The sequence below is a fragment of the Camellia sinensis genome, chromosome 5 (assembly GCF_055761805.1).
Source record: "Camellia sinensis isolate YWXY chromosome 5, ASM5576180v1, whole genome shotgun sequence".
NCBI lineage: Eukaryota > Viridiplantae > Streptophyta > Magnoliopsida > Ericales > Theaceae > Camellia > Camellia sinensis.
The window spans coordinates 141,860,380-141,875,910 of NC_138965.1; the positions used below are offsets into that span (position 1 = coordinate 141,860,380).

A 15,531-nucleotide genomic window follows, 5' to 3' on the forward strand; every position below is an offset into this window, starting at 1 on the left:
TTGTGGGAGTCAAAAGACAATTTATATTTTCCTATAAGTGACATTTATATCATAAGTCATTTTCCTATAAAAATCAGCCCTCTCATTTTTGTCAATTTATATTTTCTAGGATAGAAGGAGCTCTAGAGGTAAAACATTACTTTAACACAACTAAACATTACTTCAATTTATATTTTCTCCCATTTTTATTTTTCTCTCTATTTGTTTATTATTGTTTATTTTTAGATTAATTTCTTCACTTATTTTTATTCATATAAAACAACGGCTGAGGTTTCATCTCTACGTGGAGTTTTTTTTACTCCCTATGTGGAGACCCGTATCTTTTCTGCGTGAAGGTTCTTTTTCTCCATTTATGATTTATTTTATATTTTGTACTCAGATTTATTTTATTACATGAGTTATTGTTAGATGTATAATATATTAAATCTTGTGTTTTGTCATAAAAAAAATTAATACAAAAATAAACAATTAAGACTTGTACTAAAATTTAAATTTCATATTGTCATTTTGACACAAATAGACATGCAATGTATTGTAATATATAAATGAAGGATGTCACATTTAAAAATAAAAGCAAAAAAAAAAAAAAAAGAACGCTCCCTGCATACAATCACTATCGCATTTAATATTTGCTTAAGGATTCATCAGAAACTATCTACAAATTTAAATATGAAATTATAAATTCATAACATTTGCATCTACTTCTAAGTTACATGAATTAGTTATATTTTACATTTGTTACAAAACTGGTATACTACCCAAAAAAAAACTCTCTTTTTGTCATCTTCAAAAACTTTTATGGTAAGAGCTCATCATAGGTCCACGTAAAAGAAAAATCTCAATCAAACCCATAGGAACAGACCACACTATTCAAATATAATAACTTAATTGCGTTTTGAATAGAGATGGTAATTTTTCCCAATATCACTTCAATGAGAAAATAGGGTGGGGACGGGGAAATTATATTTTCACACCTTAATAACTAAACAACTCTTACATCATAATCAAAATAATGTCATAATTGACATCACAATATGTTATAACTAATCACATTATGTCATAATTCAGCTAAGTTTTTGTTCTGAAGATCTTTTATTAATTTTGGATAAATTTTACAAGAGATTTCTAATTTTTTATAATAAAAATTAGAATTATTAAAAGTGTACTATGCTATTCTATGATACAAATACAATGACGAATCTATGGTGTGTGATGAAAACAAACATAATTTTTTTGGCAACTTTTTCAACATCGTCAACAATTTTCACCTTGTCCTTATTACCAAATAAGATTTTATCTTGGATCTAATACTTTATATCCCTTTGAAATAAATTTTTCACCAATTGTCTCTACTATTTAAGAATGAAATTAGACATTTGGTAATGAATTACTATCATGTCAAGACCAAAATTTTATTTTAAAAAGGGTATACCATTTAGCATGAAATTATTTGATTCTTAAAAATACATTTATTAGTGGCATGAAATTTTTACATTACAGTGTATACTAAATATATTTTTATTTTCATTTTTACCAACAAATGAACATAAACATGTTTAAAATATTGGACAAATTACAAAAAAAAACTCCAAAGTTTTACGCATTTTTTAATTTAAACTCGAAAGTTTTAATTTCATCAATTTAAATATTCAACTTCATTATGTGTCACAACCTACACTCATGTCAATCTCAGTTACTTTGTTCAACAATTTTTTTTTTTTTTTAAATATATGTGGCAATATATTATTTACTCTTTTAACTTCTTGTAAAACCACTTTTAAACTTGACCATACTAGATCACAAACTATCCTAACCATCCATTTAAATATTACCATACACCTGACACAGTGGATAAACTCTCTCTCCTTCCCCATCTCTTTCGCCATTGAAACCTACCTGTTTCCTGTTACAGCCTAACGCCATCAAAACCCACGCTGCCTCTACAATCATCCTTCCCTCCCCCTTGCCCCACAACCCATCGCCACCCTTTAAATGCACTGTTACAGTTTGAAAACCTGGTTCCATTTCTTTTGGTAAAAATACTTCACTCAAAAAATAACTTTTGGAAAGTTTCTTTCATTTAAGACTACTCATCTAGATAGTCTTTTTCTTTTCACATGGAAACTTGGGAATAATCATCAATTATCTTCAATAAGATAGTTAATTTGATAGGTAATAGCCTTCCCCATTGGATTAAACATCCTTATAATAATATAAATTTTTTAAAATGCTTAAAATGCATCAAACGAGTGGAGCCATCCAAGCACTACCATTAATTTAATTTTATTTATTTTAAAAAAGCCCTAATTAATTTTATAATATGATAACTTTTGTATATGATTAAGTCACTCTATGTGACAGCAAAACATTTCTTTTCTTAAAAAATAAACTCATGCAAATTGTTGTCTAAGTGCTTGAACCTTGTACCAATTACCAAAGTACAAAATAAACTTTGAAGACCAGATCAAATTTAGGCAATTTGTGTTGTTTTTAAGACATACAAAATAGTTTTAGAACTTTTATCATTTTACAGTTGTATATGAATTGAAAACATAACAATAACTATACTTCTTGTCTTAATTCTTTGTTCTCATTCTTTTTGAGGTTTGATATGTTTTGTTCATATGATCCTTTTTAAATTCATACACATATAGATGTCATATACAAAAATGTTTATTGAATTTGAAACAAAAAGAAATTTTGGATCACACTGTGTTATTGAGTGACATATAATCACGTTGTGTTTTCAGAATACTAAACAATTTCTTGTTTACTATAGCAAGAGCATCTCCATAAGATTAATTAAACTTTTAGTTATATTTTTAACTCTCCCAAAATTTAAATCTTTTTACTTGCTAATAAGCCTTGTTCTATTAAATTTATTTGAGATTTTTTTTTCTCTAAAATATTTTGTACAAAAACATTAACATTTAAATCAGAAAAAAATGATTTATTTCCCTAATTTTGCTCCTCCCAATTCCATTATAATGATGTGAAATTAGAGAGACTAAATTGAATAAGAGAGAAGGGGACAGAGAGGAAAAAAAGGAATATAAAACTATTTTACATGAGTCTTAATCACATTATTGAGATGAAATTAAAAACCTCAATTAGAAGAATATAGCCTATCTCTTAAACCAACTAGTCAATTCTTTGTATAATCACTTTACCTCACAGTTCAAACAACCTCTTTAGTGGATAAGGTAAACTATGGGTATGGATTATTAGGACTATTTTGGAAAGCCATCCTTTTCTTGGAAAATAATGATCCCACACATCTTTCTAACCCCCTTAATTCCAATTTCCACTGGTCCTTATCATATGATTGATGCAATGAAGATTCTTTTCACATTTGAAATATAACATGGGTAGAATTGTCATTTCCCTCCAATCCCATCAAAATAATAATGAAAGTCTCTAAATACCTTCATTAAATTTCTTTCGCACAATTACAAAAAAAAAAAATTCAAATTTTAAGTTTTGTAACAAAATAAATTTTTAATTTTGTTAATTTAAATACTAAACTTTTGATTTATTTTTAAATTAAACTAATTGTCTATTTTCGTGAAATAAAATCGATGAAAAAATAGATATTTTAATTATTAAACTCAATAAAAATGATATTTTAAATATTTTATGTGTATTTACACTGAATTTAATGACTAAAATACTCATTTTTTATCAATTTTATTTAATAAAAAAAAGGTAATGATTTGGATTGAAAACAAATCAAAATATGATAGTTTAAATTGATAAAATTTAAAATTCAGAGTTTATTTTTGTAATAACCCTCGTCACTGTTTACCGAATAACCACTGATTACCGTTAAACTGAACTGATTATGACTGATAAGTGAACTGAATAAACTACTGAACTGACCGACTGAAATTGAAACTGAATTGACTGAGTATACCTGTTTAATTGTAATTCTATCTGTTTGGTTATTTGATTATCTGTTCGTGCTTTTATGTTTATGTTTAAATTGCAAATTGAAGGCTTTATCGGCGGCCGAACCGGAAACCGATTAGTGTTTTATGATCATCATAATTTACGTGATTTTATGATATAATTATCTGAAAACTGGTTAGGTATGATTAAATTAGATTAAAATGAGTTAAATTGCATAGTTGGCCTTATTTACCATTTTGCCACTTAAGTGGCCCACTACTTGAACCTTTTTGATCTTCTTATTTCACTCAAACAAAAACATTTCTTCTTCCATTTCTTGCACACAACCGACCTTAGAGAGAGAGAGAAGCTAGAAGAGTTGATTTCAACTTGTTTCATTGTGAATTGGCTTGAATCTTGGTAGAATTGAAGGTTGAGAGCAACATTGACCCATAATCCAAGACCTAAGGTAGATCATTGACCTTCTTTATTGTGTATTTGAACTTATTCTTGCATAATTCTTGAGCCTTTAGTGATTTAAGGCATGAATTGGTTCATTACTGTTGAGTTGGAACTCATTCTATGCATGCATGTTTGAATTGTTGAATTTGAGTTGATTCCATGGAGAATTGTCTCATGCATGCTCATGGCTATGTTAAGTCCATGTTTTCATCTTGTTTTTGGAACAATTGGCTCCTTAGAGCATCAAATTGAAGCTTTGAAATGGTTTTAATCCATGCATGTATGCATGTTTGCATGTTCATGGAAATTGGTTTGAATTGGATTTATTTGAAACACCCTTGGGCTTTGATTTTACAAATTGAGCTTTGAATCATGTTATTCTATGTATTCACAAGTGTTTTCCAAAAAATTGGCCCAAGAGGATCGAAATTATGGTTTAAAAACTTGGTTTTGAGCTTGAGGTTCAAATCTGGAATTTCCAAAATTTGGACTCACGCTCGAGCGGGGTGACTAGCGCTCGAGCGTGGAAATTGTGCTCCCAGCATTTTGTTCTGTTTTGAAGTCCGCTCGAGCGGAATAATTGACGCTCGAGCACCCAATCGAGCGTGATTTTCGCCTGTCCAGCACTTTTGACTGTTTTGCAGAACGCTCGAGCGGGTAAGTCTACGCTTGAGCGGAAACCTTTGTCTACATGTTTGCTCGAGCGGTTTAACCTACGCTCGAGCGTGACCCCTGTTTTCTGAAAAGTCTGAAAATGCTTTTAAAAGTGCATCCTTGCATCCTCATCTCATCCTAGGCATTCTTAGGCCTAGTTTAAGGCATCTTAACGAGGATATAGATGTAGAACACACCGAGGCAATTAGGGATTAAGTTATTATCCTTCCCAACTGTGTAGCTTAGTGTGTCTTCAATCTGTCACTGTGTAGGGTTGGCGACTGGGGACGCACTCTGGCTTTACCGTAGCCCAGAACTTTGTGAGTAACAACTGTGTAAAGACATGTTCAAAATGATTATCTTCTGAACAATTGAACCATACTGCTTTCTGAACTGATACTGTTAATTGAATGAATGTATGTCCTATATTCTGAACTGTATTGTGGCATCCTTAGCAACTACTGTTTACTGTTACTGCTACAGAGATCTCTGTCGGTTCCCTCGTTGAAACCACTACTGTTACTGACTGATGGCCATCATTTACTGCTCGGTCTTTTTAAGACCTACTGTTTATTGTACTGTTATGCTAATGGATGTACCACATATGACTGCACTGACTGAACGACTGGAATACTGGTTTAATGAACTGTTTTCATTACTGTAAGGACATTCATTCTTAACCCCTTTACGCATTGTGTTATTCACTGGGCTTTAGCTCACTGTTCATATATATATGTAGGTGTGCAGGCACCAGACTGCAGCTAGGAACGTCAGGGTAAACTCCCGTTTTGTCGAGCCAACCTATGTGCCTCACTGCGAGGTTCCGAGCCTGCCAAGTTATGGCTTAGGGGTGTTTTTAGCTTCCTCTCCGCCTCTGTAACCGTTTTGTTTACTGTACTGTACTGTTTAATAGGGATTAGGTCCCTGACTGAATGATTGTATATATGTACACACTGTTTGGTCTGACTGTATATATATATATTTGAATGAAAAGCCTTTTTGCATACAGACTGTCACAGCTCATTGGACATTGTTTATTTACTGTATTGGCTTCCGCCAGCTCCTGTACTCTGTATTACTGTATTACTGTTAAGCAGGCCTTCGGTAATCTCGGATTACTGGCCGGTTACGGTGCTAAACCCATAGGGACGGGTTTGGGTCGTAACAATTTTGTTATAAGGTTAAAACTTTTATAAAAAAAATTATAATTATCCAATTGCTTTTTACACATATTACATGCATTATAAATCTTTTGTATCTTACAAAAAAGCCCTTATACCTTAGAAAAAATGTGTAAAGAAATATTTGATGAGTGTTTTTAGAAGCTCTGAATAAATATACTATAGTAATTAAATTTAAATATCATTTGATATATCATCAAAATATTAGTATAAGATATAAAAAGTGATACATATTTAATCAATGCATTAATCACATATTGTATGGCACTCAAAATTTGATTTTGTATAAAATTATTTATAATAAAATATATATATGTAATTATTTTAAGTCATCCTAACAGGTACTATAATGCTGTGTTTGGTTGGAGAATTTGAGAAGGGATTTGGAAAGGAAAATAGAAAAGATAGGTGAAATGTAAATAAAATATACCTATATTTCACCTAGTTTCACACACCTTTTCCTTTTCCCTTTCTAAATCCCTCCCCAAATCTCCCAACCAAACACAGCGTAAGGGCATACGTTAATGAGAACCTTCAAAATATAATACATACCATGTTTAGTTCAGATTTCAAAATTTGTTTCCTATTTTTTTTTTTTAAAATTAAAACTAGTTTGGTAACCAAAAAAAAAAAATGAAAAGCCAAGAGCACTCATATATATTTTTAAAAATTTTTGGAACAAAATTATTTTAATAATAATAATACCAAACAAATCAAATATAAATATAGATACAGATATGAATCCCTAACCCTAGAATTGTCAGACAAATTCAAACAAAAACCTTGGGTTAGAACATTTTCACAATTCAAAACCCTAACCCTAATTTATCATTTCACATTCAATTGAAAACCCTAGAACATTTTCACAATTCAAAACCACAACATTTTACCAATTCAAAACCACAATTTCAATTCACAAAGTCTATTCTACCCACATTGATATCAATTCCAATTCACAACATTTTCACATTCACAAACCCTATTCTACCAATATTTTCTTCAATTCACAACATTTTCACATTCATAAACCCTATTCTACCCACATTGTACCCACATTCACATTTTCACAAACACAATAAACACATAAAATTCAAACTGAGACAGAGAGAGAGCAACCCACAGACGGAGAAAGAGTGAGAGCAGAGAGAGAGTGTGAGCAGAGGGAGCGAGAGCAGAGAGAGCGACAACAGAGAGAGAGCGAGAGAGAGAGAGAGCCTGAAGTCGAAAAAACCTAAGTGTAAAAAGCGTGGTTGCAAATGAAAGGGCTGGGGGAATTTTATATAAGTTGTAAAAGTGTGGTTACAAACCACGTTTTCATTTAAAAGCAGATTTTGGTTAAAAGCGTGGTTATCATCCATGCTTTCTTTGGTCAACAGTAAAAGCGTGGTTCGCAACCACGTTTTCTGAAGAAAAAAAAAATTATTTAAAAGCGTGGTTAGAAACCATGCTTTATGTATAAATCAAATTTTCTTAAAAGTGTAGTTTGTAACCACGCTTTTACGATTTTACAAATTTTCCGCGGGAGGGTCACAAAAACGGTGAAAGCGTGGTTTGTAACCACGCTTTAGCTTAGTTTGGGAATTCCGTCCAAACTAAGCCTAGTTTGAGAAATAGGTTGCTATTTTGCCTTAATTTGGGAAAAGCCCCCCAAACTAGCATTACTTTCCAAACTCAAGTCTCTGTTATATCACCTAAGTTTGAAGACCACAAGCTCTCTCCATACTCTTTTTACAGGTTTTAATCCGAATTTATATCGATGATCCAAACCGTTTATCTCATAAGCCTAATCATCTATGTAAAAAATCAACTTTATTAGAAAATTATAAGTATGAAAATAAATCACATTTTGTTTTATAAAATAAATGGTAAATATAATTAAATTTAAGCCATCTATTTTATGAAACAAAATGCGATTTGTTCCTATGATTATAGTTGTCCGATGAAACTCATTTTTTGCATAGATGACCTTCATTGCAGGGCTTACGAGATAGACTGTTCAGATCATTAGTGAGGGTCTAAATTAAAACCCATACAAGGAGTATGAAGGATATAAAGAAATGAGTTATGGAGAGAAACTTAGCGGCATATATACATACTCCTTGTATATTAGGTTTCTGTTGGTTTACTTGTTTCCTTGTTGATTTGTTTCCATGTTTGGTCCTCTCCCTCACTATATAAAGGGGATTGTATATTCATTCATTGTCAATTCAATATACCCCTCTCCCTCTCTCTCTCTCTCCCTCTTGTAACACAAGATTATTTCTTATTGCTAGTACAAGTTGGTTGCAGCAAAAAGCATTGAATGGGGAGAGAATTTACAATGAATGAAAGAAAGCTCACCAATCTAACTCAAATTCAATCCTAGAAATTGATAATCCTGAAAGAAAAGTGAAGGACATGGAATCAATGAACATCATCATAATCATCATTGAAGTATGCATGCTCAAGTGCATCATGGGCTGAAATTCTTCTAGCTGGATCCAAGCAGAGCATTTCCTGGATGAAAATGGGCACAATTAAGAAAAACTACATGGTCCAAATGAATGAGGGGAAAAAGAATAAAAAAAAAAATTTGGCACAAAACATTTACCTATAAATAAATAAACTAAACATTTTGTAGAAAGAAAAAAGGAAGTAACATAAACATTTTATTAGACAGAAAGTAAACAAAGCAGTACTCTATTTGTTTCAGCCGAAAACAGTTTCCTATGAAGAACTTTTTTCTATGTTTGTTGTAACGTTGAAACTAATGTGCTAGTGGTGGTAGTGTTCATGTGGTGGCGGCAGTTAATGCTTTCCACCGTACCAAACGTAAGCAAATGCTGAAAACATTTTTCAAAAAATGTTCCTTCTCAAAACAAATGGAGCATAAGTGAAAGAGAGGGAAAAGGAAAAAAAGGAAAGAGAAAATTAAAAGAACATTATAAACTAGAGAAGATAGTTCAACTAAAGGCTGAATTTAAGATGGTTATGGACTGAGTAATGATTGTCTAAGGCTGGACCATTAGGCTCTAATTTCATTGCTATCCAAAACAAAGCTAGTTGTTGCATATATGGAAAATGTTTCTTCAAATCACTATTTCTCAAAATACATTAGAAAGTAACTACTTACAGAAAGAAGATCAACTCCAGCCGGTTCAAGATTAGGAACAAATTCCACCAAGTTCTGCATCAAAGAAAGGGAGTGATTACGAAATCACAACTTGACTCGCAAAATGAATAAACTGAAGAGAAACTGATATTACCTTAGGAATCCACTTGGGAAAGTAAGTGTGGTAATACGGTAGTGAGGAGACTCCAGGCCATGTTTTTTCATTTGGTTTCCCCATAATCCTTCAATAAAAGAAATTGAATATAGTGAAAAAAGAAAAATGATACACAGCGTGCACAAACAAATGTACTTGTAAGCCATACAACACCTGAATATTTTAGTGAGTTGACCAATCTTGGAGCGACCATCAAACAGAGGCCGACGCATAGCCATCTCAGCAAATATACAGCCTACAGACCACACATCAACAGGGGTGGAGTATACCGGGGAGCCAAGGAGGATTTCGGGTGGCCTGTATGACAGAGTTACTACCTGAAGAAGAAAATTACCAATTATATTACATTCATGCGCACTAATTGAAATTTAAAGATCAAAATACGAAGATCAACTTCATTTTAAGGCAATTGTTGTTACAGACGGCCTCTAGGTGAAAAAAATATATCTATATTGAAACCTTGAAATACATCTCTCATTAGTCCATTAAGTCATGTTTATGACGATTGTGCTTCCTCCATCAACAAATGTTAAAAGAAGAATGTTTCATTAACCAGTGTACTTGAGGCCAGAAAATAAAAAGGAAAAGAAAACCATATGTGAAAATCCACTAAGGTGAAGGTCAAATTCTCACAATTGCCATGCCAAAAATGAAAAAATCAGATGAAAGCAATGTGGATTAGAAGCAGCAATAAAAATAGACAATTTAAAGGCTATCAGGTGAAGTGAACTTAAAAGCTACAAGAAATACCTCCGGAGTATGTCCGCCAAAAGGAATATCAAATTTCTTGGCCCATTCAAAGTCTGCAATCTTCACTCCGTAGCCATTGAGATCTAGCAGTAAATTGGAAGGTTTCAAGTCTCGGTGGAGAATTCTGCGCTTATGACAGTAGGAAACACCCGAAAGAATTTGACGCAGAAAATTCTGCAAAAAAGGGTAAAAAAAAAAAAAAGAGAATCAGAAGTAAGCCAACATCATCATAATACACAAATGAACAGTACATAAAATACAATATGGAAAAATTTGTCAACCACCTTTATTCTATGTTTATCCATAGATTCCTCAGGATAAATCTCCATGAATTTCTTCAGATCAAGGTCCAGAAGTTCAAAAATGATATAACATTCATTGTTAATATTGCTTATTACATCCAGCAACCTGTTACATCTAGATCCTGTTAAGTACTGTTAAGAAAATATATGATGAATTATAAAAAGTACTAAGGATGCAATCTATTTATCAAAGAAAAAAAATATACATCACCTCACTGGATTCAAAGGAAATCTATTTATCGTATGGTGTGTTCATAAACCATGCCTAAGGCAGATTTCGAGGTTCAAAAAACATCTTCATGAACCCCGACAAAAATACAAGCAAAGATGTTTTCTTGCCGTCAGTTTGATCTCATTTGATTTGTCAGATGTGATATGGAAAGCATTGTCTAATTGGTGATATGACAGGTTATGAAACAAGTTTCATAATTGGTCACACAGAAGTTATGAGGACTTTTATTATTTTGTGTGAATTGTCACCAGATCGCATTACTTAGATGCATTATTCCATTTCCTTTGAAACCATAACACAGTTGCCCTGACATGCTTAATCGGATCTTTTTAGTGACATCCTTAGGTGATGCAAGCGTATTAATTGTAATGTTGCATGAGGGGAGGTTCCTGCCTATGTTACTTGGAACACAAATCGTTTCGGTAATGAGGAACAGTAACGGTAACGTGGTACGACACGGGTAGGCTTATATAGATCACACTATTGGGATTTAAGGTGCTAACAGTGAGTAATTTTCTTCTAATAATTAGACATCTAAACAAACAAACAACACCCAATTAGTGACCATTAATGGTTATTTGGGAGGGGTTAGATTAGGTACATACCTAACCTTTGGCATAAATGCACAAAGTGATTGTCCTCAGAGTTGACCCATAACCTCAAGATTAGTAGCCAAGGTTTTAAACACTGAACCGGTGGTTACCCTTTAGCAATTAGACATCTAATATACAACAAGATTTTAGGAGTGCTTTTTCTTTTCTTCTTCTTCTTCTTCTTCTTCTTCTTCTTCTCCTTCTTCTTCTTTTTACTCCACTCTCTTTAGGTTTTAATTCATTGTATTGATTTTTTAACCGTTAAAAAATAACTTTTAAGAAAATACATTGAAAAAATAGCGAGATCACTTTGGATGATTGCTAAGTCCACCGTTTCAAAAAACAAAAGTCTATCATCTTTCAAAATGTGCATTCCAAACAGTAGGGTATCATCACAAAGGTAGTGTTAATTATCCAAAAAACTCAATTCCGTGTGCCTACACACACACGCACACACACACAAAAAAAAAAAAGAGGCTTAGTAACATTGATCTCATTTTTAATGTACTTTTAGTAAGCAGAACTCCAAGGAGAGAAAACTTACTTGACAATGTTGTCATGCTCCATCTCTTTCAGCAGAGAGATTTGTCGGATTGTGGTACTTGGGATACCATACTTGTAGTGCTTAGAATGCATCTTCTTTATAGCTACAGTCTGATTAGTCTTGAGATCAAGACCTCTGTGAACAACACCATGGGCTCCGCGTCCAATAACCTCACCCATCTGATACTGCCAAGTTACAAGCAAGCTTTATTGACAAATACAACATAAATTGATGATGATGATGATATTGAACTGCATAAGCACAAACAGATCCTCTACCTTTTCCATTTGATTGGATCAAAGCTATTGAAGGATAATCAGAAGATGTTGTGATCTACATGAAACGGGACCAAAATTTTAGGATTATGCTCAATAGCAAAAAACGATCGTTAAAAATATTAAACTCAAGCATACATTAATGTAAAACAAACATTCCCCCAAAAAAATTAAAAAATTAAAAAGAAAAAATCGGGCAAACAAACATCACGTATGCAATGAACAGAAAGAGAGAAGTAAAAAAATTGAAAGAGAAGAAAAAATCCACTAAGGCGGATTTGGATAGGGATTCAGAAAGGGAAAAGAAAAGGTTGGGAAAAAGGCAAGTGAAATATAAGCTAATTTTTTTCTCTATTTCCTTCGCCTTTTCCGTTTTCTTTCCAAATCTCTATCAAAATCCATAATCCAAATACAACCTAAATATATGATAGATTGATTTCAGCTTGACTTTTGTTAAATGGCAAACCCAGATATTATGTGTGTGAAAAGATGAGAAAGTGAAGCCATTGAGTGATTATATCAGATTAACTATCCATATAATGTTGGAAATCTAAGATCCCGCCCAAGACCTTTCAGAAATCATACCAAGTAGAAAAGCAAGTAGAAAAGCAACACACACCCAAAGAAGACAATATTTAACGTAGTTCGACCCAATGCCTACATCACGGGAGACTAACCGGAGATTCAATATATAATGGAGATTACAATGGAAGAGGAGGGAATCCACATCCTCACTCTACTCCCACAAGGCTCCCCTCCCACACAGAGGGAGCCTCTCTCTGCCTCACTCTCTCATGATAGTCACACGTCTCCCTCTCTCACACAGAGGGAGACTAGCTCACTCACACTAAGCCCTCTCAACTGTTTCCACACTCACACTAAGCTCACTCCTCAGCTTTTCTATTCATACACCAAGGAGGGAAGAAGGTTGGCCGACACTATCCCGCAATCACTCCAGATTTTCTGTACCACTCCGGCGCCTCTGACAGTTCTCCGTGTGCGCCATACTTCGCCGAATTCGGTACCTCCATTCCTGACTTCTTCATCGGCATGCACCGTTCCTCACATGGGGTGACATCCATATCCAACATATAACATGTGTATGTACATGTAGAGATTTGTATATCTATTTATATTCATTCGTCAACATCTTCAAAAAAATAAGGAAATTGAGAACATAAATTCAATAAACAGACCCAACAATATTCAATTCAGACTTGAAACCAAAACAGCTATATAATACATACATCCGTGGATATATATATATATATATATATACTGAAACAAACACTTCGATCGAGGATTTTGGATAATCAGAAAATTGAAAACAATAGGCAGAGAGAGAGAGAGAGAGCTTACTTGATGAAATTGTTTCCCTATAAATGGCTCTGTTCGTAGTTGAGATTTGAGAGAGAGAGAGAGAGAGAGAGAGAGAGAGAGATGGTTGAGCGCCAAATGAGATGAAACTCCCTTTAAATATGTCACCCTATTTTCCAATTTAAAAAGAAAAACTAAAAACTAATTTGTAAAAATAAAAAAAAATGAAAAAAGAAGAACCCTCATAATTTTTAGGAAATATTACAAAAAAAAAAAAATAATCAGGGTTTGATTCTTGTAATAAAATATATTTTTTATTTTTTATTTTATCAATTTAAATTGTAATCTTTTAATTTGTTTAGATTTAAATTATCTACTTATTTTCATGAAGTAAAATTTAAGGGATTTTTTTTAAGGTCCCTGGTATTAAAAATTTATAGCATAAAGGATACTTAATATTTTCATAATGTCTAAGGTCCCTCAACATTGATCCAAAAAAAATTCGATCCAGAAAATTTCTCTAGACAAATCACAGAGAAAATTTCAAATTTCTCTGGACACACCATAGAGAAAATTCTAAATTTCTCTGGACACGTCACAGAGAAAATCTCATCAGATAATTTCTCTCGATTCAACCCAGAGAAATTTCCCTCTCTAGCCCAGAGAAATTTATTCAATCCTAGAGAAAATCCCCTCCAACCAGAGAAATTCAGTTGTATTGTTTGTAGTTTGATAACTTTAGTGATTTAGATGCATATTCACAGATAAATTTCAATCCAAATCAGAGAATTTTTCTGGATCAACTCAAAGAAAATTGAGCTTAAACCAAAGAAAATTCAGTTCAACCCAAAACGTTTCTCTGAACCATCCCAAAGAAAATTCAATTCAACCCAAAGAGTTTCTCTGGACCAGAGAAAAATCAACCTCCGTTTATTTTGATGTTCCAGAATTTTGGTCTCACAAGCCCCTTACCAACAGTGGCCTTGGCAGTTACTGCCTTGTTACCTCCCCATCTCTCTCTCTTCTGGATTTTTTTTTTGGGTTAAGCTCTCTTCTTCTTGTTCTTAAGGTAGAGATAAAAGAGGTCCTCGGAAAAAAAGCTTTACAATGAAGTGGGTTGAAGATTTTTGACAAATGTTAGGAATGGGGTAAATCCACAGTCATCTTCTCCAGCAATTAACCCACCCAAAATTCCGACCAATTCCACCAAATTTTCGATCAATAGGCCCAATCCTTCAACCAAATCCTCCTTAATCAAACTGGGTTTATACACCTACCACCGCTTCCGTCAAAACCCAAACCCAAACCCACTTTCACTGCAACATCAACATGAAAACTTCTTCTCCTTTTTACTTCACCAAACTTCCAAATCCTAACCATATTTCAAGACACAAATTTTGCATTTTTCAAATCCTTTGACTGCATTCAAATCCAATTTCACATTTTTCATTTGAATTCACCTCTGAAACCGACCTCTCGGAACTCAAACTCTTCTTTTTCTTCGTTTTCTTGTTTAGTGGTGACTTCTTCTACTTCATTTTCGGTCTGCCCTGCTGTTACTCCATTCTTCCCTTTCTTTTCTTCGGTCGCCAATGGAGATTTGAGTGTTGGATTTGAGATTTGACTCATTCGAGTTGACAGCGGAGCGGAGAAGGTTGTCATGAAGGAGGTGATCGATTTTGTGAGGCTGTTGGAGGATGAGATTGACAAGTTCAATGCTTCTTCGTTAATAAAGAGAGAGTGGAGAGAAAGGAAGAGAGGGAGAGGCCAATTTGATTTAAGAAAATCAAATTTGTTTGTGATAACGCGTGGGTGTGGGGTTAAGGGATATCAGAGACTATAAAATAATATTGTGAATTTATTTCATTATTAAAAATGAGAGAAGTACCTTAAATTAATTTTTTTTAAAATATATAGAAAAATTATATTTTAGCTATTATATAGTCAATGTAAAAATATTTAAAATATCATTTTTTTATTGAGTTTAATGGCTAAAATGTATTTTTCCCGTTAATTTTGCTTAATAAAAATAAGAAAATAATTTAAATTGAAAATAAATAAAGAAAA

General features: G+C 33.0%; 1 protein-coding gene across 1 annotated transcript; it reads right to left on the bottom strand.

Annotated features, from left to right (window-relative positions):
- Positions 1–8,468: 8,468 nt before the first annotated feature.
- LOC114306148 (cell division control protein 2 homolog 2) lies at positions 8,469–15,206 on the bottom strand. The gene is made up of 9 exons (XM_028251337.2): positions 13,507–15,206; positions 12,151–12,205; positions 11,873–12,057; positions 10,486–10,609; positions 10,202–10,375; positions 9,605–9,768; positions 9,431–9,518; positions 9,298–9,351; positions 8,469–8,681 (listed from the first exon to the last, which is right to left on the bottom strand). Exons 2-9 carry the CDS (start codon positions 12,157–12,159, stop codon positions 8,589–8,591), a joined length of 891 nt encoding a protein of 296 aa, XP_028107138.2. The 5' UTR covers positions 12,160–12,205; positions 13,507–15,206; the 3' UTR covers positions 8,469–8,588.
- Between the last annotated feature and the right edge of the window lie 325 nt (positions 15,207–15,531).